General features: G+C 46.7%; 1 protein-coding gene across 5 annotated transcripts in view; it reads right to left on the bottom strand.

Annotated features, from left to right (window-relative positions):
- The window catches only part of SLC4A4 (solute carrier family 4 member 4), a 145,609-nt gene that overhangs the window by 49,716 nt on the left and 70,137 nt on the right, over positions 1 to 25,756 (bottom strand). For all 5 annotated transcript variants that reach the window (XM_074540394.1, XM_074540395.1, XM_005492152.4 and 2 more), the window contains 2 exons: positions 3,947 to 4,082; positions 104 to 264 (listed from right to left, as the gene is read on the bottom strand). In XM_074540394.1, the coding sequence (XP_074396495.1) occupies positions 104 to 264; positions 3,947 to 4,082 (297 nt within the window). The remainder of the gene's footprint in view (positions 1 to 103; positions 265 to 3,946; positions 4,083 to 25,756) is intronic.

The following is a 25,756-nucleotide window of genomic DNA, read 5'->3' as shown; positions in this document are numbered from 1 at the left end:
AAAAGCAGAGCTTTTTCATTAAAACCACCCATAAAGCCATACCAGAGTTAATAAAAATTCGTGGGGAAGTGGTGAGAGAAAGAGCCAAGGCAGGTGTACTTACCCACCACCTGTGGGAGGGAAGAAGCCTCCATATCCAGCATGATGGAGCCCTTCTCTATGCACGTCCTCAGCTCGAACAGGCTGTGCAGGGACAAGGTGGCCACGTGAGGTTTGCTCCATCGCTCGCCACCTTGCTCTACCTTCTCCTCAAACTTGATCCACCTGCAACAGGGAATGACATGGGGTTAAGGCTGTTGTTTCCTTGCAGGGAAATAAATCAGCATTTCTGGAAATAAGGCAACTTGTCCTTCATTATCTGGGCAGTTCTGGTTTAATGGTTGGACTCTATCGTCCTGGAGGGCTGTTCCAAATGGAATGATTCTGTGATTCAATTTCAGGCAATAAAATATGGAATCAGCCGCTGCCAAGATGGAGGCAGCGTGGAATACTGCTGTCCCATGCCCACAGGCTGACAAAGATGGGAAGAGAGGAGCACAAGCTAGTCATGTCTGAAGGTGCTTTTAGAGAACAAATGAGCCACCAAAGGAGAAGGCACAAATTAAGGAGCTCATTCTTTCCCTCCAGCTGCTGTTTAATGATTTAACCAAGCAGGTTTGAAAAACCCAGAAAACTTATCTCTAATGGAAGGTGAGAGCAAAGGGTGAATCCTGGTTGTGCAAAACACCCTTTATACCCCTAAAACTACATCCCAAGAGCAGGGAAGCAGGAGGCTCCCTGTCCGTGGCATGCAGCCCATCCCCAGTTCCCCCCATAGCTTTGACCCTGCCCTTGGCCCCGCTGTGCCCAGCCCAACAGCATGCAGGGATGGGCAGTGGGGATGGAGCACAGGGCTCCTGCGGGTCTGGGGGATCTCAGCTGGCCCATACCTTCCTCACCACAGCACCCAGCAACAGCTCTGGTGTAAACTGGGGGTGCAGGAAAACGTGGCCCAGTACGCCCTAATGGCAAAGCAGAAATGCTTTTTAATCCCCTCTTGAGACACCATTTTAATATATGTGAAAAATGAAAATTCCAGTGACTAATATAAAGAGATTATTAAGAAAAAGGTAAGGAATAAGGTAAGAAAGCTCATAAATTTGTTCAAAAGAATATTATTAACAGCAAGGGAAATTATCTTTAATCCTGAAAAATGTATTACTTGAGGATTAATCAATTATGCTTCACAACTGCAATAATCTCTTTCTGAGACTTTGTTTTCTTAAAGCTGCTTTTTAACTCAAGATAAAAGACTGATTTTCATCTCCAATTAATAAGGTCCTTTTAGTTCACAAAAAATAAGTATTTCCTAGGACACCTGAGGGATCTGGGTGGATGCAAGTCTGTGCACTTGAGGGGCTTTGTGTGGAGCCACATTTACCCTGTAACAGCAGGAAGGTTGCAAATTACCAGTGTTTGTCCTTCCAGGGAAAGTGATTACTCACAATTATCAATATTTGCTTTCTGTTTACTTTTCTCACTGCAACCCACAGTCGCAACACAATACACCAAACATTAACTTGCAAACCTGGGTGAACAAATGCCTGCTGGATTCACACCACCAGAGAGTGGTGTGGGTTGGGAGGGAACTCACAGCTCCCCTAGTTCCAAACTGCTGCCATGGGCAGGGGCACCTTCACTAAGCAGGGAATGCCTGCATCCCAGAGGTGGTCACAGGATACCAAGTGAGGCACAAAAAGGAGAAGACCTGCAGCAGCTGGAGGGCCCCAGCCTGTTGTGAGGAGTACTGAAGTATCTTTGGGGATCAAGACATGCCCAGCATAGCGTGGGGATATTCTCTCTAAAAGGCAGAGAGATGGCAGGAAGGTGATGGGATTACAGAGAAAAAGAATGACAATGCTGGACTGTGGGATGGTGGATATGGGTTTTTTGAACTTCTGTTATAATCATTTTTGTTTTATAAGCTGTGCCAGGAATTACATGTCTATCCTTCACCCTTTTACACCTGATAATATCACCACAGCTTTCACGGGCTGCTGGGAGCGAGGTGCAGCAGACAGAAGGAATGTGTAGGTGTCAGAATAGAGCAGGAAGGAGATGAGGAAGGTAATTTGATTGTTTGCTCTTTTAAATATGAGTGCAGCCTTTAGCCCTGCAACAGCCTGAAGCCAGCATTGCTTTCCCCAGCAGGGAGCTGTGCAGTTCTACCCTGGGCCAGGGGAAGCATAGACCCTACAAGGTCTCTTCTGTCCTCTCCTCTTCCTCCACCCACACAGCCCTGCACTTGCTCCTGTGATCAGTACCTGTTCCTGCAACTTCCCAGCTGTGGGAGATGTTCTGCAGCAGCAGATGCGAAACAACCCCAAAACAGCTGGCAGACCCTGTGCCCACTGAAGCACAGCACCAGCCAGCTCTGGATGCACTGGGAGATGCTCAGGAGCTCTCAGGAGGATCTATGGTGCAAGATTAAGTAATTTCAGCAATGTACTGAAAAATCCTGAGCAATCAGATACTTTGTAAGATCACTATCCACAAAGGCAGGAGGTTGGGTGAATTTAGAAACTTAACAGCACTTCAACAGGGTGCTTTGTTACATTCTGTGTCATTTATACAAAGAATCATGGATCCATTCAGGTTGGCAAAGTCCTCTACGATCATCCAATCCAAACATTAATCCAGCAAAGCCAAGGCCACCACCAACCCATGTGCCTAAGCATCACATCCACACATTTGTTAAACCCCACAGGAGATGAGGACTCCACCACTATCCTACACAGACAACCCTATGGGTGAAGAAATTTTTCCTAATATCCAACCTAAACCTCCTCTGGCACACCTTGAGGCTGTTTCCTCTTGTCCTGTGGTTTGCTACTTGGGAGAAGAACCCTGCAGAGAACCACCCACACAGCTCCATGCAGCACTCCTACCAAAGATGTGTAACAACAGCTACATCAGGAAGTGCTGAATTCATTGTAAGAGGAAAGGAGAGCAATAAAGGGAGAAAAAGGATGAGCAACAAGTCAGAAGTTAGAGAGTAAAAGGTGAAAAGTCATTAAGTAAGTTTCCCAAGCAACTGAGAAGCAAAAATAAATTAAGATAAGAGGTAAAGGGGTAGGTGGTGGAGCAGCTCATTAAATCACAGGTAAAGAAGATTAGGGTGACCAAACAGGGGCTAACTTTAAACAGACAGCGCCCTTAAGAGGGGAAGGCGGGGAAAGAGCTTAGCCCAGCCACCACAAAGAAAAGGAAAAAAAACCCCAGGCTCAGTGAGAGCAATTGGGAATAGGCCAGTGGTGTTCAGATATAAACTACACGTAACTTGTAGCAGCCAGACCCCAAAAACATCCCAGCTTTTTTCTCATGGCTTTTTGACCAAACTAACAGCAGCACCGAAGAACCCAACCAAGGAACTCAAAGCAAAGTAACCCCATGCAGCACTTAACATGCACCTTGAATAATTTCTTCACAAGAAAACAACTTTAAGCTTTTTTTCCTATTTAAAATTAATTCCATCAGTAATTCAGGAGGACAGGGACAGCCTGTCCCTGTGAGGTGGGACCAGGCTCAAAAGCCACTTTGGGGCAATAGTACTGAAGTGCTTTTGACTCAGCCAAATTGGAACTGGCAACTTCTGCCAATTCCGGCTGAGATGTGTCCCCCTTTGCAAAGCACTACTGAGCCCATACTTTTCTCTCCACAGGCAAACTATTGCAACCCATCTGGCACTCTCTTGTTCCCCAGCTTTTCTTTTGGAATACCTAAACAAACCCTAAAATTCTCTCATTTACCAAAGAATGGCAATTTGAACTTTGCAGGCTCCTTTCTGCAGCTTCCCCATGCGATCCTGCAGCACAGCTATACCCCAGTGGAATGCTAAACCAGGAATCTCCCGTGGAAAGCACTGCTGGCTGCCCTTCCCTTTGGGGGTAAAGGAAAACCAACCCACCTTGCAGTCTCCTTCCACTCCATCTCCTGTCCATCGACAGCCAGAAGCTCGTCCAGCTCGGTGAAGAGCTGCGGGGGCGCGGGGCTGTCATCTTCCTCTCCGAGGATGAAGCGGATGCGCTCGGCGGCGGGGGAGACTGCAGAGGTGAAAATACTGCGGTTAACGGCCTGTGAGATGACCAGGGACGTGCGGCTCCTCTCCTTGCCCTGCTCCCCAAGGCCGTTCAGCTGCTTCTCCAGGCTGCTTCTGCCATCTGACATCCTCGGCGCTGCGGACACGGGCTGGGAGCAAGGTTGCCTCTATCTCCCTCTCTCCCCTTCCTTGCCTCTCACTGAACTTCTTACAAGTTCAAGCTGGGAGTAAAGTTCAGGAAAACTTGTCTCTTCCTACAGACCTTGACTATGTTACAGCAATTTGCAGTCCTTGTGAAAAAAAAGCACTATGGTGCTCTGTGGCGCTGCCCGAGGACCGGCCGCTCTCTGAGCAGCCCGGATCCTTCACCCCCTTTTTTATATGACCTAAAACCAGTTCCAGCCAAACCAATTGGGGGCTTGCTGGCACAGCATCCCACTGCTGGCTTTCCCCTCCCTCCCTGCCAGCCAGGTTTGGGCTGCCATTGGCCTGCAAGGGAGGCTGGAACCTCCCCAGCCCACCACTGGAAAACACAGGAATACTTAACAGAAGGATTGTCCTCCTCTATATGTGAAGAATGCAACCCCATGCATTTAGTCAGGCACCAATGCACTGAAAAAAACCAACTGGTCTGGGTTGGAAAAGGCTGCCTGTTTAGGCAAAAGAGCTACTATGTTCAAACACACAGCACAAGCAAAGCCTGTTTGTTTTATAAGCTCAAGAAAAAGGACAGAAACCCTTTCTTGGCTAAGGGTTCAAAATTCAAACCTGAGAACATCACTGTACCCATCATCCCAAGGCCCAAGGGCATCTCCTAAAGGTAAGTGGAGCCCACACCACCAGAGTCACCTTGCTGGAGGGCTCCTTGGGGTCTACAGCCTTTTTCTCAGCATATCACCTTAAAATAAAGGTGCGACCATGTGAAATTTTAAGACAGACATCCTTTCTGCTGGATGTTTATCAGCATTAGAGATACACAGCAGACTATGAACTTTGAACAGTTCCGCTAAAAACGCCTTTCTTTTCAAAAGATCAGCTGGCTCTCTCTTGCAAAATAATTAATTACATCAGGTGTCCAACCACATTGATTTTTCCAGGGTAAACAGACTCTCAATTTGCAACTGGGAAAAAAGGAACCAGTAGAAAACATGCCCTTTACTCCTTTTTCTTTTCCTTAAATAAACTTTGATAGCTTTCTTCCTAAGTTACTCAGAGTGATGATGCTTCAGTGATATAGATTTCCTTTTGACTGAAAGTATATCAGTAATCATAAATGCCCTTGGGAACTCCTGGGAGCCAAGGACCTTGCCCTGCTGCTACAGCAGCCTCTCTATCATGAGGCATTCAGCTTCCTGCAGGCTTCAGGAGAGCTGGGGAGAGACTTCTGACAAGGGCCTGGAGTGACAGAAAAAGGGGGAAGGGCTTCCCACTGACACAGGACAGGCTTAGATGGGATATTGGGAAGAAATTCTTGCCTGCGAGGGTGGTGAGGCCCCGGCTCATGTTGCCCAGAGAAGCTGTGGCTGCCCCATCCCTGGAAGTGTCCAAGACCAGGTTGAACGGGGCTCGGGGCAACCTGGGGTAGTGGAAGGTGTCCCTGCCCATGGCAGGGGGCTGGAGATGCCAGACACATGCATGTTCAATCATCCTCCCCCTTCACCACTAATGAATCTCAATATCCTTTTATATTTAAATGGAATTCAAATATCACAGCTAGAAAACAAATAAAATACATGCCCATCTTATTGCTTCAAAAAGCAAGATGGACCACAGAAGTGGTTGCTGCTTGGAAGAGGCTGTAAGAGAAGGGACTGCAAAGCTCCTTGAGCTGTTGAAGGCATCCACTGGAGCCAATAGGAAAAGTCTCTCTTGAGTCACTCTGAAGTGGCTTCACTATATGAAGTGTTACCCTGATGCTGCCAGCCATAACTCGCTCACTCCACAGTATTTTGCACACTGAACCTGGGTGCCCACCGTCCGTCACCCCCTCTCTCTTGGCTGCCTCCTCTCTGTGTTGCTGATTACCCATTACCTGCACTTAGGGCTGATGATAAGGTTCACAGCCCCATTAGGGCCCTTGCTGGGTCACAGGTCCCGATGCTGGCCTGACCACATGTTCCTGATTGCCATTCTGTGGGTTAATGGGCCGTTTATGGGCTGTTTATGTGCTCTCTTGAGCAAGGAGAACATATTTCCATCCTCATCTCCAGGCGAACACCGTGTGCTCGGCGTGGGCAGCTGGCTGAGCCCCGGACTTAGGGGCTGGGGAGTCATTAACCCGGGGGTGACCCCCCAGCCCCCTGCCTGCCCGACCTCTGAGCACCACCGGGCCAGCCTGGCCCAGCCTTGGCCACCACCTTTGCTTCCAGCCTGGCCATCCAGCTCGGGAGCTGCTCAAACCAGCATCCCTGATGCCAGGAACAGCTCAATGCTGCTTTCCTTACTGTCTTCAGGAGAACAATCTGATGGTCAGCAGACATTTGCAGCAGAAAAAAGGCTCATCCACAAATTTAGATGGCTGAGGTTATATATTCATTGCAGAGGGTTGAATGTTCCTACACAACATGGATACAGAGAGAATGGGATGTCTCTCACTTGCCTCTCTTCCCTTTCCTGTTCCATTCAGTCTGTGAGGTAGCTTATAAAAGGATAACTTGCACAAGAGCAAACACATCAGCAGTTTCTCCAAGTTCAGCTCAGGCCAGTTCTGAGCACAATACATACCCTTGGGTTCCCAAAGGCAAAAATCAATCTCCATCAAGAGAGAGGAATCTCAGGGAATTCGGAAATAGGGAGAGACACGTTCTCGGCACAACGTCAAATGGGGCATGCCTGAGCTTCCCAGCCCTGCTCCAGCACTGGCTTTGGTGGCAGCCATCACTCACTGCCTGGTGCAATGGCACAGTCACACACGGAAATGCCAGAGGGCTTGGTGGCACTGGCCCCCTATCCGAAAGTCACCTCCTGCTTTGGTGCTGAGGGCCTGGCTGGTGGTGGAAGGCAGCTACAGCCTGGCTCTCCGGGTGTACAGGGCTGCCTCAGGATGGAGAGCAGGGGGTACCTGTGTTGATGCACAAGTAAACAGCCTGTTCTCCACTCAGCCAACATGCTTTCCCTCCTGCTTTTTCAGCTGGCTGCTATCAGGGACACTTCTGAAGACATGAAAAACTTAGTTCCTTATCAGGAAAATGTTGTTGAACAGGTTTGTCTTTGAAATCAGGATTTCTTTGTTTGTGCTTGCTTCAAGAATCAGAACTATTCAATCAGAACTCTTCTTGTGTTTCTACTTTGGTACAGATTTTCAAAGGTATTTTAAAGCCTTAAAAGATAACATTAACTAAAGTTAAGATAAACCAAAATTACCCTCTTCACACAGCTATAAAGGACTGAAAATTCACACAGATGAAGTAAGTCACTGGAGACAGATGGAAGAAAACCTTTTATTGTTTTAAATGGACAGAAGACAGCCACATTTCCTTCAGTAGGGTTTCCCTTTACAAGGAGAAGTTATGTTTTGAACATGTTAATGGCATGGCTAGCTGCATAACAAACCCATCCTATCTCCTCCCTGCAACCCTGTAGCAGTCTGACATTGACTCCAGTGAGAACAGGATTAAGCTGCAATACATTTTTCAAAGAGAGAGCCTTCTGAGATATTTTGTTGCCAGAACCACTGCTGATTTTCCTATCTGGCTGAAAATAAATGTAAAATAATTGCAGAGAGTTTTGCTGAGTGACTAGTTAGCAAAAACTTACTCCTATCTTGCCCTTCAATTCAACCCACACTTCTTGAAAAGACTCTTCTCTCTGTTGGTTCCCACTTGCTTATGTCTTCAGTACTTTATTACACTGAGGACCTGCACCTCAGTCAACTGCTTCCTCAATCTGAGGCCTAAGGGACCATCAGATACAAAGGTGTCTGTTACTTCTAAGTGAGTTGGCAGCTACAGAAATCCCTGAGAGACCTGGTGCAAATCCCTCCCCAGAGCCTGTGGAACCAGTACCAAGGAAAGTGGTTTGTCAAATGTGCATTCCAGGCAGGCTTATTAAAATAGGACACGATCACACTCCCCTTCCTTTCTGGGGCTGTCCTCCCTCTGCCAAAGCCCAGGTCAAACCCATCCACAGTCAGAGCAGTGACACACTTGTCCAGACACCTGTTACAGACTTAAACTTGTTTCCTTTCCAGTTAAGCTAACTTGCCTTCCAAAATTCTCTGTTACCAAAACCAATTTTAATTGTGCGTCACTGTCAACACAAGACACCAGCTAAAGGCAGGTGGGGAGGCTTTGGTGGCCCACAGTCCCACCAGCTTCCTTTAAAGACAAACCTGAATAGAATTCCACTTAAAACCAGGAGATGAGAAAACAATCACCTGGGACACCTACTTCTGGAAAGACTGCTCTGAGTTTTTGGGAGCACTGCTCCGAGGCTGCACCCTGGCCTTTCCCAGGGTCCCACAGAAGCAGCCCTGGGTGATCTGCTCCCCAGCTAATCGCTCTAAGCAAGCGTGAGAATTTCTCCTTGCTTGTTTTGCGTCTCTGCTTGTGAAGGATCACTTTTTGACCCCATGCCGAGGCAGGCTGGCTGTGAGGCAGATTAGGCTTTCCACAGGCAACACTTGGCAGCTGGGAACGCTCCCCACAGTACCTGAATCCCTCCCCAGGCCACTTCTTGCACGATTGTGGGGTGCAGAGAATGTTATTTGAGATGCTTGCTCTATTTTGGAGCAAATCTACCCTATATTTTCAGTGTCCCATACCAGACATAATGAACAGCACTGACTGTCTTTGGAATAATCAATTTTTTGCTGGACTTTTGGACTGCATGATAGTACATGTTTTGCTGTAAATTCCTCTGCAGCACGTGGCATATATTAAGTGTCTGATCTACAAAAAATCTTCAGTATTGGACAAATTCTTACTAATAGTGTGTTCTGTCAAGCGCCAGAAGAACGGCAGCATTTACATAATCCCTTGCTGGGCATTCCCAGCTCCCTTGGTCTTTGGTGCTGTGCCTACAGACACTTTTTAAAAACATTCCTTGGAGATGCAGGGAGAGAAAAAGAACCCTTCTTCCAAAAATGTTTCACATCAACTCATCATTGGATGCAATATGGACAATCAGTCTGGGAAACTTCTAAACAAACCCAGCACCATCTCATGAAAATGTTGTGAGCCTTATTCTAAAAGGCAGTTCCTACAAAAGAAGGCAGCCTGCCAATCCCATCCACATGGCTGTGATGGAGAGACCACCGCATGCTATATCCCAAGTCCCATCATGAGCTTTTTCCAGCACTGCTCCACTCTAGGGAGACTCTGCCTTCAAAGACTGTTTTTCCCAACTGCAGCCAAACCCAGTAATGTCTACACAACCTGCCAGAAGCACAGGCAGCTGCAGAATCCCAAGGAAATGGGAAAAGATAGCCTCCCACAGACACACAATGAGCCATTTGAGCCAAACTAAGCATTTTACCTATTATCAATGTGAGGCTCTGCCTGCTTACATCAATGCCAGGCTCCCCTGATTCCAAGGGTGCTGAATTGGGCATACATGGACCATGCAATTCCCCATGGGTATGCCACAGCTAGATGCTAATCAACAGTGACTGGCTCCCAAACGGATAGAAAAACAGGAAATTTGTCTTTTTACACCACATTTAAAAATTTTTCTAGGTTCTCAGAGTGCCATTCTTAATTGCATTAAAGGCAGCAATGCCGATGACACTTCCTTTTACAAACCAACTACTCCACAGTGACAAACCATACTGGTTATAAATCCTGATATAAAACATACCACAAGCAATTCACTGCAAAATATGGATAACAAAGGTATTTTTGGACCAGTCCTGGAGGTCAGCCATCGTACCTCCAGTTGTGTCAGACTGCTACAGCAGCACATTTTTAAGGAGCGATTCCCAAGCAGTTGCCAAGAAGACTTTAATAAAGAAAGAGCAGCATCTAGGGAAAGCCTGGCTTTCTCCAGAGCTCTGGAACATTTCCTGTTGTCACACAGACACAGGATGCTGTCTGGCATCACACCTCCATTGGATCTGAGCAACAGTCAAGTCCCCAGTGAAACAGCAGAGCAGTGGCTGCCACATAGAACTGAGTTCAAAAATCACTCCCTCCTTCTCATTATTTTCCTTCTTTGGCTTCTCATTATTTTCCTTCTTTGGCTTTTCTTGGTTTCCCTTTTCAAAGCAGTGTGGCTTTCACAGTCTCCTTCCTGGTGCTGTCCACCTCTCTGGGATTCTGCTGGGTCCTGCTCTGGTACCTTAAACACTGTAAGCACACCATGATCACACACAGCCCTTCCACACCTCCATCAGTATCACTGCACCATGTGCCCACAAAGCAACTGCTCATCATAAGCACAAGGGAAAACTACTGCTCCTCTGGTGAACCAAAAAAAAAAAATCCTTTTCTTCTTCAGCACTGAAATGTTGCTCCCCAAAGATGGTTTTAAAGCAGTTCTGAGGAGCTGCAGTCCCTGTAAGCAGCATTGTTTCTTGCACCAGCCACAAGCCCTCCTGCCAAACTCTAACTCAGTCTATCACTGCTCATTTACCTCGTTTAGGTAACAGGGAGGGTACAGGGACACTTCTAACGACACAGCCATAACAACTCTGGGCTCTCCTCTTGGGTTTAAGCTTCCACACAACGACAAGAGGAAACTTCCTCTCTGCCTCCCAACCAGCCCTCCGGCTGCAATAGCCAATTTTCTGCCTATTAAGCTCTTCTCACAAGCAGGGTTTCATCACTGTCTATTTGTCTCGTTCAATCAATCTCCACAGCTGACTGTTTCAGCACTTCTGGAAGCTTCCTTCAGCAGGGGCTCAGCAGGACAGAGCCCACTCACAGAGGGAGGAAACTGCACACGTGTGGGTGAGGATTTTCCATAGTTATTCCCACAGTTTCCGAGCACACCGAGCCCTTTGCCTCGTGTCTCCGGCTGCAGCAGAGCCCACCTCTGTTGCCAGGCAGTTTTTCAAGGAGTACTGAATGTTTCTGGCATCCACACTTTTTGCTTTCAGCTCTTTTCATTCTGTCCCCTCTGTTTTCCATGTTGCCAAACACCTCATCCATTCTGGGCACAGAGGGAGCCGTGCTTTATTATTCCTCACCATCCCTGGAGAGACCAACCGGTGCATGAGAGCTAAAGGCACGGGCTGGGGGGTTCTGCAGGTTGTTATTCCTTCCTCATCACCTGTCCTGCTCCAAACGCCACCTAGGAGAGGGAAGCCACGGTGTAAATATGTATTTTATAGAATGCCACACTGGTTTAGGTTGCAAGGGACTTAAAGATCATCTTGTTCCAACCCGCTGCCACAGGCTGGGACACCTTCCACTTAGCCCAGGTTGCCCCAAGCCCCATTCAACCTGGTCTTGGACACTTCCAGGGATGGGGCAGCCACAGCTTCTCCGGGCAACCTGAGCCAGGGCCTCACTGCCCTAACAGACAAGAATTTCTTCCTGATATCCCATCTAAACCTGTCCTGTGTCAATGGGGAGGCATCCCCCCTTGTCCTACACATACTCCACACTAAAAGCACTATCACAGAATTACAGAACTGTAGGACACCAGGTTGGAGAGACCTCAAGGATCATCTGCTCCAACCAGCTCAGAAGCCAGAGCTCAGGAGGCCGCTTCACCTTGACTCACAGCAAGGTGAGGAAGGCGCCACCCTCCTCTGAGATGCTTTGAAAAAGGCTTCTCTATTTTCCCACCAGCTTCTGAACAGCTCTGCTCAGTGACAAACTGCCCTTTTGGCTCACAACAGTTCACAGCCACTTATGTAAAAAGCTGCAAAGCCAGCCTGAGAATCCAGACAATGCTTCCATTGACCAGGAGAGCACCAGGATTTGGCCTGACAGGGTGCTTACAAAATCAGCTGGTTTCACATCTGGGCGCTGGTTTTCCTCACATTTCCCTGCTGCTGCAAAGCAAGCTCCATCAGGTGGATCCACCCCTACAGACCTGCCTCTCTGGGTGCCTGCATTTACTCTGTATGTTAAATCCTGACCAACGCCACTTTCCTCCCCTGGCATCCCTGGAGATGGTAGCACCATCCTGATGGAACTGTCCCACCAGTTAGCAGCGTGGCAAAGCAAAGCTCTGCGTGGGTAAATCACCTCTCTGAAGGCATTTTCTTTTTCTCTCTGGGTCGAGTCAAGGGAACTCGGAAAAGGGCTCTTGCAATGGCATTTGGGAGCAGAAAGACCCTATTGAGACAAAGCCACAATGAGCAGTTTCGGGCCTGCCTTTAAAAATTAACCACCATTAACTCCGGGCTTGGCAGGGCTCCAGGCTGCCAGCAGCACACTCCTTCCAAGCAGCTTCCCAGAAACTCCCAATTCAGCTCCTTCTCAAAAGCCTGCTGACATTTGGGCAGCTCCTGCTCTGCACTGGTTTCCCCTTGCAACAGCAAGTGAAGTTCAAGCTTCTGCCTCCTTTTAACTCTGAGCTTCACAGACTCACCCCCACCTCCTACACAAGCTCCAAACCTCCAGGGAACACGACTATGGTGGAAAAAACCAGTGGATTTGCTGGGGTCTCATCCATGCTGAAAGGTAGCTTTACAGCTTTAAGCAAATTTCTGTAATTCAATCAAGGAAACATAAGTATAAAATATTTCCACTTTCAGGAAAGGAACATGACCAGGATCTACACTAGTAAAACTGTGTACAAGAAAAATAAAAGACCATTATCCAATGGATTTATCTAGGAAAATTAGGCACGGGTTGGCTTTCAGCAAGTGAATGCACTGTAACTAAGATCAATACACTCCAGAAAAGGCTACTGCCAAAACTGAAGAAGGAGGAAAGCAAGTTCAAACAAATCCAACTTGTTTTTTCACTGAAAAACGAGAAATCTGGTACCTAGAGACACATTTGGTGACTCCTTATGGAATGCAACACGAGCCAGGCAGAGAGATACTTTTACCAAAACAACAAAGAGGCTCTAAAGCAGCAGTGAAGCACAAATACACAGAGTAAGGAGGCAAAGCCACACTTCACTGCACCATTTAGGAACATCTGGGTCTGACACAAGCCCAGGTGAAAGAAAAACGACCAGAAATGAAAGATTCCACTAAACACTGGAGGATAAGTGCGTAAGGCATACAAGGAAAATGAATTATTTAAGACCATTAGCAGCAGGAGCTTGAGAAGCAGTGGGTGACCTGGACCACCTTGGAGAGAGACAGCCAATTAAAGGGATTAAAATGTGCAGGAAAGCAAAGCAGCCTCTTCGTGTGAAACCCCAGCACACAGGTGGGTGCACAGGCACTCAGCCTTTCCCAAAGGGTAATGTGGGACGAGGCAGGTGTGTGCAGAACAAAGAGGAGAGGATGGAAGTAAACCCAAGGAGTTCACAATGAGTGGCCAGGCCCTCTGTGCTCACATCTCACCAGACCCGTCCGGAGCCAAGGTTTTAGTCAGGTCTGAAATGTTTCACACAGCCTGAATCTGAAGAAAACAATCATCAATCCCCAGAATTACCTGGCACTGCTATCCAACAGGATACCATCCACCATATTTTTACCATTTCTTTCTAGACTCCAGGCTGGGCCCTTTGGAGATTTTCCTTGCAGTTTCTAAAGGTGCACAAGGTGACTATGTCTTTATTTTTCTTACCCAACTAAAACCACATGGGATCTAAACTGCCCCAGCCTGCTGGGACTTACCCAGACCAGAGGGCTGCAGTTAAAAACAAATCCATTAGCAGAGTTCTCCAAAGTGCTACTTAAGCAGATTTTTTTTCTTTCTTTTAAGCTCCTAAATGCAACTTTAGCAATTATTGGTTTATGTAATTGCCTAACATTTAATGTTTACAGCAACATTTTACAACTAATTTACATGCAGTTCACTAAATGCTTTAGGGTTAATTGGTCTTTTGCTGTGCATTAAGCAGCTTGCTAATGATTAGACAGTTGGGAAGAAAACATAAGTAGGAGGTCAGTTTGGGGATGGCTTGGACCAGGGGAATGGCTGGGGGGCATTTTTGCAGAAGTATTGACCTTCCTAATGGTCAGGTCCCAGCCTCACCCCCAAGTGGCAGAGATAGTGTCTTTTATAGGGTCACATTGTTCCCTTTGTGCTACCTGTGAGGAGGAGGAGGATACCACAGCAAAGGAGAGAGAGAAGATGCAATTCCTTGCACTTGGCAAGAATAATGTTGTACTGCCTGTGCTTGAAGGGAGCCCCAGGAGACCCAAGTATTCCCTGTCCTGAGCATCCAAAGGTATGAGGATGCTTCCAGGAGTACGAAAAGTAACAGTGTGCCTCCCTGGGGCCCTGTGTCACTGCACTGCCATCTAAGGACAGAGTGCTCCGGACATGATACCACAACTGAGAAAGCCAAGTTAGTAACTTAATTACCAAGCTGGCCCTGCTTTGAGCAGAGGTTGAGACTCGCTTCCAACCTCATTGATTCTATTTTATTAGCGACCTTCCCAGATAGATGATCTCCACTCCAGCTACCCCATCTGCTGCCCAAACATGAACACTTTTGCCACGGCTTCAGGGAAAGTTTAGTAATGAAGAGAGACTGGAAACCCCACGCTGGGTTTAATGATCTGCTTGGCATCCTGGCCTGGAGAACGGGAATAGAAAGGAAAGTAACAAAACACCAACTCTGCATCAGAAGATACTGACAGACTCTTTGGAAACAGCAAGGGCTGCACCAGCCCAACCAAGACCAAACAGGAAAACAGCAAAACAAAGCTGAACAGCTTCCTTTGCATTTAGGGAATCGACTGTGACCAACCCAACAGGTAGTCAAACTCTACTTTTTAAATCCTTCCCCAAGCACAAAAAACTGGCAGTGAGATCAAAAGCACCGAGCAGCCAGCTGGTCTTAAACATTGTCCAGGACTTAGGAAAAAAAATTAAGAAAAAAAATAAGAGGGGAACAAATCAGCCAGGTACTACTGGTAATCTTTTAAACAACTTAGGATGGAAAGAGCAAAGCAGAAATGAGCAACGTTTTCCAAACTATTCCATCAGAACAGCACTGCCTCCAATGTGAATCTCTTCACAAGCACTGATCTCCTTAGAGTCATTAAATGCCATCTTTATTTCTTTTTAACTGGTCCCACTGCATTTTAAATTACCTTTTAAAAGTACAGCTGGAGCATATAAACATGATGTGTTGAAACACAGAACTGTTAAAATACAGGAAATAAATTTGAAAAGTTTGTGGTTTTACTGGTACTCAAATTTCATTACCCAGAAATAAGGAATGTACTAATTTTAAAACAAAAAATATTTGACTATTAAGAAAATCTCAGTGTCTGGCAAGTTCCGGCAGATGATTAATTATTACAACTCAGGAAGGGGTGCTGCTGCTTTCCTTCTGACCCTGCACACTCTCCAGGTGGGTTGAAGAATAGCAACAGCACACCTCACCTTTCCCCACTTTTATTGTCTTCCTGCTCCCACCCCTTCAGCCTCCTGTTCTCCCTTCCCTGCTGGGATCAGGACTCTGGGCTTGCACTATAGCAAAATCTGTTTTGCTGATTCACCTTAGTGCACGGCCACAAAATCAGCTAGATGGCCCTTAAACCTGTCAGATGGACATGATTTTTTTTACAGAGAGGGTGGGAAACCATTAGCACACAGCAGTGAGGGATGCCCCATCCCTGGAAACATTCAGGGCAGGTTGGATGGAGCTCTGAGCAATGCAGTCTAGAAGAAGGAATCCCTGTCCATGGCAGGGGCTGGAACAAGATAACTCTGAAGGTTCCTTCCAACCCAAGCCATTCTGTGACCATTTTTATGATCCCATGAGATGGGTTAGATGGCTACAAAACCAGTTAGGTGGCCACAACAGCAAGAGGAGGGACGAACAAAGGAGCTGGGGTGAGGTGGGAACCTCACCCAGGAGATCTGCCCTGACAAAAAGCTGAAGTTAGGGATAACCCCTCCATGGAGCTGCCCAGATTCCCAGCCCAGCAGCTGGGCCAGGCTCAGCTAAGGCTGAGGATATTCAAAGGGCCCTGTCACCGTGCCAAGCACGCAGCTCCTGTGACAAGGGTTGCTTTGTCTTGTGTCCCCTCTGCCTCCCAGCACATGGGAAACTTCAGAAATTCCCTTGCTGAGGAGAACAACTAAGCTGAGTAACTTGGAATTACAGGCTTTTAAGGTTAGTTTGCTGCTGGAGCCAAGACATATTTCCAGAGCTTCTCAGGACTGAAAACAACCTCCTACTTTTAATGACTTGCCTTTTATCTTTAATAAGGGATTAGGAGCTATTTTTCCAGCTAATACCTTAAAATCCAGATAATCATAAAAGCAATCAGTAATACCCAATATATGTTAATTACTCATTTTCTTCTCGTCTCTGGTTGCCTTGCTGTCACTCAGGGCCATTAATTTGTCTATAACAAGGCTGCAAATCAAAATCAACAAAAGGCTTCAGGTCCTCTGGGGAGTCACAGGTTCGGACTTGGGGGATTAACCACAGATTATATCTGCAACAACAGCAAGGAAAACAATATTATGGCCAAAGAGGTGCTGAACTATCCCACCAGCCATTTACCTACGCCTGGACCTGCTTATTCCCACAGCAGTCAAGCAAAGCAAAAAACTGATTAAAAATCAGTTAACAAGCCACTGAACAAACTTGACAGCACTAAGGGGAGCCAAAGCTGCACTCACCAAGTCATTCCCAGTGAAATGTGACTCTAAAATAATTTTACTTTCTCCACACGAAGCTACACTGGCCTTTCCAAAGGGAATTTAAAGGAATAGCAGGTGTAGAAGCTTTACATTCAATATCTGATGCTGGAATAATGATGCTGATCAGCACATTGCTCAGAGAGGTAATACCTATGACTGCTCACAGAAGAGGGATTCACAGTTCCTTGAATGCCATCAATTTGAAGGATGCCTTGGATTTACCAGAATATTAAGGTGATAAGTAAAAACTGAAGCAGGAGCAAAGATGGATGTACCTACTTGGAATTCCATCCAGCATTTATGCTCTGCCCTCCCTGCACAGCCATTTCTCCCATTTCTGAGTCCTGAAGAGCTCTGCAGGGCCCTGAAAGAAGTTTAATCCCTCGTGCCTCAAACCCAAACTCTCCATCACATCCATTACTGCACCTCTGGGTTTCAGGACTATCTATTGACAGTCCCAGCCCCCTTGCAAGCACGCACGTCCCGCACAGGTGATTCCTGACACCCCAAACACCTTCCCCTAATCTCCAAAGCCACAGTCATGTAACATCAGCCATTAGCTGCTTCTCAGCTCTATTAATAGAGCCCAGGCTGCAGCCAGCCTGGTGGCCAGGGCTGCTCCTGGCTCACGTAACACAGCCTGTGGCTCCTCTGTCCAGGAGCACACACGAGCTGTCAGTGCCCACCAGTCCCCACAGCCAGCGACCAAGGCTCTCCCAGGAATACAGCTTTCCATCCCTGCTTCCCATCCCTGCAAGTGTCCTAAGCCAGGCTGCACCAGCTCAGAGCTGCCTGCTCTAGAGGAGGGTGTCCCTGCCCATGGCAGGATGGAACTGGATGGGCTCTAAGTTCCCTTCCTGCCCAGGCCATTCTGTGATGATTCTATGAACAGAGAGCACAAAGTATACGTTTGATTCTGAAGACCTGAGCAGATCAAATTGCTTCATCCAAACGAGAATCAAAAGCTAGCAATTTCAGCCAAGACTACACAAATGTGCTAATCCAGTTCTTCCCAGTGGCATCTTCTACAGGGCAGAGGGAATATTACTGTCAGTTTACATTAATTAAATTATTCAGTTCATTAAAGAATTAAATATGATGTGACAACAGGAGAGGTTGTTCATTTTTTCAGAATTCTCAGCTACAAGAAGGGGTGGGAAGATGAGATCTAAGGAGAAGAGGGAATTTGGCTGGCTCATTAGTTCAGATAATGCTTAATCCCTAAAAGGACTTCAGCTGGGGAGAAAACCCAAACACCAAGTAGCTGCACCATTACCAAAAAAGACAGCCTTCCCCTTGGATATTTTTAATGGAATTTCAATCTCCATCCACATGGAATTTGAAAAAGATGATCCAAAAGGAAGTCCTCCCCATCTCCAGGTGGATACCAGCATGAACATCTGGCCATCCAATGTACAAAACTCAGGATGCTGGACGCCTGCACATCACAATGTCAAATTACACCAGGTATTATAGAGTGTGACTTGGCTACCAAAAGGGAACAGCAGATTCAGGGTGAAAGAAGTCCTAACAGCAAATGAAGGAAATAATGAAAATGATATCACCAGATTAAATCCATTATTTAAAATAAAGTTCCCCACTTGCTGATTCAAATGAAGCATGATGTCTTGTACACTATTTTTTTAAGGCAAACATGAAGAGCTGATGAAGTGTCCCATGCATTACTTCACCCACTGAGCTAAACTCTCCATAGTGAGGTGCACTTTTTCATGGCTCCAGGGAAAGGAGAACCATGACCCCAGTGAAGAAGGTACACAGCAGTCTGGAAGTGCAAGGCAGCACTGAATCACAGAATCCCCTAGGTTGGAAAAGACCTTTAAGAACTGGAAGCAGCAGTGAAGCTGCATTATGGAAAGAAATTCCCCAAGAATGTGTAAAGCACAAGCCAAGGCACACATGGATCCTGCTCAGCCATTCTGATTGCTGAATTGTAACTGATTTATTTGTGTACACATACCAAGAAGATTTTTGTATTTCTTCTCAAGCCTCCTGAAATTGGGGAAAAAAGTGACAGGAATACCATGTTAAGAAATACACAGGTGATTTTCAGGGAAATTAAATTCCTCAACTTCTGCCTCCCTGTTCCAAGCATTCTTTTAAAGCCCTAAGCTAAACCAAGGTGCTGAACAGAGAGATCCATCTCCTCCTTCCCCAGTCCTCCACCACAGAGCACTAGGTACACTTTGGTGGGATGCAGTTGTGAGCAACAGGAACACAGCTCCGAGAATCCCTTTTCCAGCAGCCATTGTGCCCTGCTCTGTCACTACAGCGAGCAAGTTCTGAACAAGGAAAATGAACTTGTCAGGGGGCTCCATCTATTTCAGAGCAAGAAACTCCATCATGTGGAATAGTAACACCAGAAGAACCAGGCAAGGACAGTCTGCTATATACTTCCATTAAATGCATGAAAGAAAAGAAGATGTAGAAACAAAGATTGGTTTTCCAGGTGTTCCTCAACTTTGTGGCACTGGAGAAGCTATGGAACAGAGAACAGCTCTTTCATATATAGCTGATCCCTCAACTCCAACCCAAGTTCTTCTGCTTAATTTTGAGATGAAGTCAAACCTCTGCCTACAAAATCACATTGCAGATGAGAACAGTACAATGCACTGATTTAGATAAAATAGCTTTCCTTCAAAACACTTTTGTTTTTATCCCCCAAAGAGACAGGAAATTGTGAGCAATAAACCTCAAGGATGTCTTTTCCAAGATTTGAAAGCTATTCTCCAGTGGAGATTCCCATTTTAAGCACATGCTTTGCATAACTGAAAGAAAATACATGACCTTGATAGTAAGCAAAATATTCCTTGCAAAACATTTACTCTTTTTCTTGCTGTGCAAAATCTGTCTGCTCTTCCCAAATGAAGGACACCAAACCCACATTCCTCAGAAAAACATCACACCAGATTTAACTGGAGGAAGGTGTTTTTACAAGTTCAGCACTGACCTTATGTTTCTGAAGCTGTTAGCTTCCAAGCAAAGAGCATTTTTCCTTCTGCAACATGTGCTGCCTCGGCTGTGAGGGCTTTTCCAGAGCCACAAGGATGTTCTTCACTTCCACATCAAGGACATCTGATGGAGTACCAAATACCACCTGACATTGTCCCCATCCCTAGTAACATCTCAAGAACTCAAACAGTATATTCAGGGTCTGTCCTCTTACTACCTTAAGCTACAGGAAGAGCAGTGTCCCCATCATAGAAGCCCAAAATGGTTTGGGTTGGAAAGAACCTCAAAATTTATCTCATTCCAATCCTTGGCCACGTGCAGGGACAGCTTCCACTATCCCAGGCTGCTCCAAGCCCTGTCCAACCTGGCCTTGGACAGTTCCAGGGATGGGGCAGGCACAGCTTCTCTGGGTAACCTGTGCCAGGGCCTCACTGCCCTGCCAGGGAAGGAGCTTTTCCTGCTGCACCATCCAAGCCTGAAGCCATGATGAGCCACCCTGCAGGAACAAGTCACCAGTGGCAGTGGCTCCTACACACTCTGTGTCCATGTAGAGCTGACCTGGCAAAATCCTGCCTCTGCATTTCCCACAGGCACTGAGTTCAAACACCTGGGAACACCCCACAGCAGCAGTGCTGCTTCCAGACACGTCAGACAAGCAGAGGCAGCAAGAGGAACTGCTCACAATGAATCCTAGGTGCCTGACCCACACAGATCAAAAAGACGTAAAATTCCAGCAGATTTCCCACGCCAGATCACAGATACCACAGCCTTAGACAGTTGCCCTTCCAAAACTTTCCCGTTGCAACCCCTTTTCCAGATGAAACCTCAGAGGAAATCCAAATCCTTATTTCCAAAAGGTGCTGAACACCAGCAGGCTGCAGCCAAACAGGAGATCAACTTTCCAAGTCTCCAAGACTCAGAGTAAATACTGTACTTCTTCATTTCAAGAAAATGAGTGAAAAGAAATACAAATGCTTTTCTAGTCAGTCTCAGCCCCACAATGCCGAAGTTATTGTAACACAGTCGTTCCCAAGGGGCTGAAAATAAAGAGCCACTATCAGCGTGTATCAATGGAAGTACCACACTGCATTCCTGCCATCCATGAACACGTAACCTCTCTTCCCTCCCAGCCAGCAATCTTCCCTGTAGTTCCTTACATCTGCATATTAATATTATTCTGCCTTTTCTGTCTATCTTCAAAGGCTTCCAAAGCAGCCACATTCCTTTTTGACAACAGGAATTAACAGGTTCTCCCCCAGAGCATCACACCTTCCATTTCTTTGCCCTGCTCACGCCTGTCCCAAATTCCTTGGCAAAAACAGCTATAAACATGGGAACTTTGATCAATAGGGTTTTTTAGCACACTTATTAGAAGTGTGCAATAACCACTGTGGAGGAATGAGGCAAATGTACTGGTATCTTTCCATTTTTAGAAAAGCCCATAATTACATTAACAAACAACAAAACTATGAGATTAGTCACAGCACTGCAGCAAAAAGAGCCAAGTCACCAACCCTGCATTATCTGAAGATGTAATGAAGGCAAACTAAATATTTTCCCAACCCCAAAATAACGTTCAATTGAACTAGAAGGTGATCTGTGGTCTTCCAAAGCGTTTGGAATCCTCCACAGAGAGAGAATTAATTGCCTAAAAAAGGTCTGCTTTTAGCACAGAACAGCAGGTTTGGGAAATCTAAGGAAAGGGTGCACCAGACAATTTCTGACTGCAAACAATCTATCTCCTCTTGTGCAGAAGGGCAAAGAAAAGTCCCTTTTGTTGTTCACAGGTATTATATCCACTTTGGGAAAGAAAGGAAAGAAGGCATCCCCAGCCTCCTAAATGCTACCAAGTCTCAGTTACAAGCCTACAGCTCCACTGCTGTGAAATATGGGATGTCCTGAAAGCCACCCCTTTCCAAGGCTGGTACCAGCTGAGAGCTGTAACAGGATGCAAGTCATCTGCAGAGCTTGGTTTATCCATAAAGAATTCACAAGGATAAGGTTTGCTAAAACCTATTCTGCTCTAATGATCAAGGAAGGGCATCAGGCAGAAGCTGGGGAACAAGATCTTCATTCACAAACCTTACACAGCTGCCATCTTTTTCAGCTTCTTAATATTGAACTTTCCTATAATTAAGAAGCACCATAAGCACGAAAAACACTGTATTCCACAGGCACAGGTTTTTGGACAAAAATCCACATATGTTACCACTCTCACACAGAAAAATAAAGGTATTTTAAGACTGGAAATGAAATCTGAATGCAAAGAAAATGTTTCCTGGAGCAGGACAGACACAGCTGTCCAAGGCAGCTCCAGGAAAAAAAGGTGAGCAGGTTGCTGTGACCACCAGCAGCAGCTCTTGACTGACATTTTCCACATAGGATACATGTCAGTGCCTGACCTCCCACAACAGGTGGGAAGTCTGTCTCAGTTGTAACTCAAGGAGAAGGTCTGCAAGTGAATCACTGCCAAAGGGGGAGTAGCTCCAAGGGGAACTCCAGAGGGAGCTGCTCATCTCCCTAACTCTGAGAAAGATCCCAGCCCAAGAGAATGATCCCTTTTTTATGAGCCCATTTTTACAACAGTTGAGAGAAACTACAAATACACCTGGCAATTCATTTAGTGACAGCTGAGCTGGCATTAAGGCAAGTAAAAATAATTGGGAAAATGACAATGTTCCTACTAAGTACTGCTGGGGGAAGAAAGCTTTTTTATGTTACTCCACTTCCAAAGGGACAGCAGGACAAGCCATAGAGAGCATGCTGGCTGCTTTCCCAAGAAGACTCATTCTCCTGGAATCAGTTTACAGTAAAGCTCAGCAAGGGGACAGCTCTGAGCAGAGCCACACTTTGGGAAAGCCGCACAACCCCCGGCTCAGCCCGGAGAGTGGGCAGGGAACTGCCAGTCCAGCTCTAGTCCCCTGTGCTCCGATTCTCCCACTGGTGACAAAGAGAACAGATACCAGGGATGGTCATCCCAGCCCAGCAAGCAGCTGAGAGCACTCCCTGAATCCTTGCCCACTGCCAGGTTTCCCCATGTAGCCAGAGCAGCTCCAGAGCGGGTAACTATTTATATCAGCAATCCACCCGGCACTTCAGCAGATGCTCAGCCTTAAATATGGCTTTAAATCTTCTTGCAAGCAGCCAGGCTAAATATATGCCTTGGGTTAAATTTGTTCCTGGTGCTCTCCTGGGTCACAGCTCTCACTCTGCCTGCACTGTTCCTATAGATAGGGGCTGGCACAAGGTGTCCTGGCAGCCTGTCCCTGTCCCACCGGGGTCCCTCCCAGCCTTATGCCAAAGCAGGACCAAACCTGCGGACAAGGTGATGCTGGAACATCCAATCATCAAAAATTGCTCACATTTAACCCCAAATGTGGTTTTGTCTGCAGCTGGAAGCTTCTTATTTATTGCCAAAGCCCTAAAGGAACCCACAAGACAAAGAGCACTCTCATTCCAAAGGCAAACAATTCATTACAAAATACTGCCTGTTTTGCATATACACGCATATGTATTTTAAGCAGACGAGGCAAAAGATTTGGAAATCTTCCCTCTTCACCACTGAATTAAAGTCACATTGACACAGCTGGAACAAAAACCAGACTGAGCTCAGGACAAAGCCCCCAGCACCATTTTTCTGGGCAGATCCCAAGGCATGCTGCCCATCCCTAGACCTTCATCAGTTTCCTGTTTCCCCTTCCCATACCCACACATGATATGCATCATTGGGAACTGCAACATGCTGTGAAACCCTTGGGCCAGGCCAAAGGAAAATCTAAATGACTCCAGGATTAGTCTAAATTGGGAATTTAGAGTGCAAGTTTGATATCTGAACTGCACAACAGACAAAATTTAACTCTAAAACAGCCCATGTGAGTAACTGTACTCACCATGGTCAGTGGTTCCTGAGCTGCTTCCTTTGCTTCCAACCATCAAATAGGATTCTAGAAGCTGTGACAGTCACTGTATCTAAAACAGCCCATCCTCAAATAATCCCCATTTCTTGCAGTAGACATGAAACAACTGGATGACACTATTTTCCTGTCACTAGGAATGCAGAGCACGTTTCAAGCCCAGCTTTAATGTTAAGCCTAGACTAATCCACCCCAAGAGCTTTAGATAGGCTTTGCCAAAGGAGCAATTGCTGCCACGAAATGCATTTATACTGTTTGATGGTGAGCAGTTTATTCTGTACAGTGAGCTCCCATTCCCATGATGAAACCCATGCTGGAATGAAATCACTTGAGTGAACTTCTTTTTTTGCTATAGACTCATCCTTCTGAAGTTTCCCATCCTTGGCAATTTACCTTGGAACAGGCTAGGACAAGAAAACCATGATATACAAAGTAGGCAGAACAAGTCCCACCCAGATAAAGGGAAACCCAAATAAGAGCAAGTCCAACAAAACGGGGTCAGGCATGTTCTCTAGGAATACCCAAAGCACAAGGAAGAGCCTGTGCCCAGCTGAGCAGCCAAGTCAGTACTCTGCCTGGGAGCAAGGAGCAGACAGCAGCCTTCTCTTCAGGAAGCTGACAGCTTTGCAAGATGGCCCAGAAAGCTTTGTGCGGCCCAAGGATGAACCACCACACACTGAAATTCTCCCACATCACACAACTCTTTTCTAGCCTCAAAGCTTCCATTGCTTTCATGGGCTTGAAACCAAGCAGTTTCAGGTGACTTCTGTAAGCACATTTCTTCAGGAGCCCCTTTATCTACCCCATCCCACCAAAATGCCCCCAAATAACTCTAGAACTTTGTGGATCCATCACTTGCCATGTCCCCAGTTTGCTGTTTCCACACAGCCTGCTCCACAGGCAGCATGGAGTGTCTGACTCTGAAATACAAGCCACAGGACAGGGTTACCACCCTCCTACTGGGACGGTACTGGCACACCACATCCAGCCCAGGGAGTGTGAATCAAGGTGCAACGTCTCCACAAGGGGTTTCAGTATGGCCAATCTGGAGCTCTCAGAGAGGGAATACACAGGACCTAATCTCTCTTGCAGAGAGACTCACTCATCTGGACCCCAGCCCATGGAATACTTTCCTTTACCTCCTCCCAGTCTGAGTGACACCCATCTCTGCCCAGATTTGGTGCAGGACACTTGCTAAGAGCCTTGATATCTAAATCTTGTGGTTATCTAAATGTTATGGTTTCAGAAAAACTTCCCTGCCCTCTCTGCACAGAGCACATCAAGTTTCACCACCTCCAGCTAGCTCTTTCTGCTGCTCTTGCCTGTGAGTGGTGCTCTTCAGTCGTGTCGTTTTCTCCTGACTCACATCCTAGGAGCTCCTTACGTGTCTGAAAGCACCCCCAGCAGTCCCCCCAGTGCCATCAGCATTCCCTGGCCAAGAACCTGTGGTCACAGCCCTGCCAGCTGCTCTCCCCACTCCCTGTACCGTGCACACAGAGCTGATCCATCCTCAGTGACATCCATCCCCTGTCAAACCCCACATGCTGGCTCCCAGGGGCCAGGCACTGTGAGCAGACTCCTGTGAGTGGGTTTCCAAGGAGGAATGTCCAGGTGGCCCAGGGGGAGCCAGCAGGGTTCAAATCAATTGAAAGGGATTTGACACCTAGGCTGTCTGCCTCCTTCACCCCCCAGCTCCCCTCCACTCAGTGCTGCTTGCCAGCAGGAAAATTTGGTTCCAAGGAAGGAAAGCATGGATTTGATCTCCTGCATCACTTCAACACAGAGGAGCTGGGTTATAAATGACAGCCTGAAGGCCAAGCCTGTTGCAGAACCGCCCTCAGAGCAGGAATACAGAGGGGAACTGCTGGAGGTCTCCACAAGTCAGGATGCTCAGAACACCCCTCCTTTCCTGTCAGCCATGCAATTCCCAGGGTATTACACACCCTCAGCTCAGAGCTCAACTAAACACCCCTGCTCCATCAGATGAACTCAGTTCCCATTACTGTATTTAAATATCAAGGTCTCCACTTGGAAGCAAGACTTGAACACATCCCAGTACCACATTCAGGCTGGGACTAGTCCATTCCTAGGCTTCCTTACAAAGAGCAGGA

The sequence above is a fragment of the Zonotrichia albicollis genome, chromosome 5 (genome assembly GCF_047830755.1).
Source record: "Zonotrichia albicollis isolate bZonAlb1 chromosome 5, bZonAlb1.hap1, whole genome shotgun sequence".
NCBI classification, from domain to species: Eukaryota; Metazoa; Chordata; class Aves; order Passeriformes; family Passerellidae; genus Zonotrichia; species Zonotrichia albicollis.
Note: the sequence above shows the minus strand (reverse complement) of the source record. Positions and strands in the feature narration are given on the sequence as shown.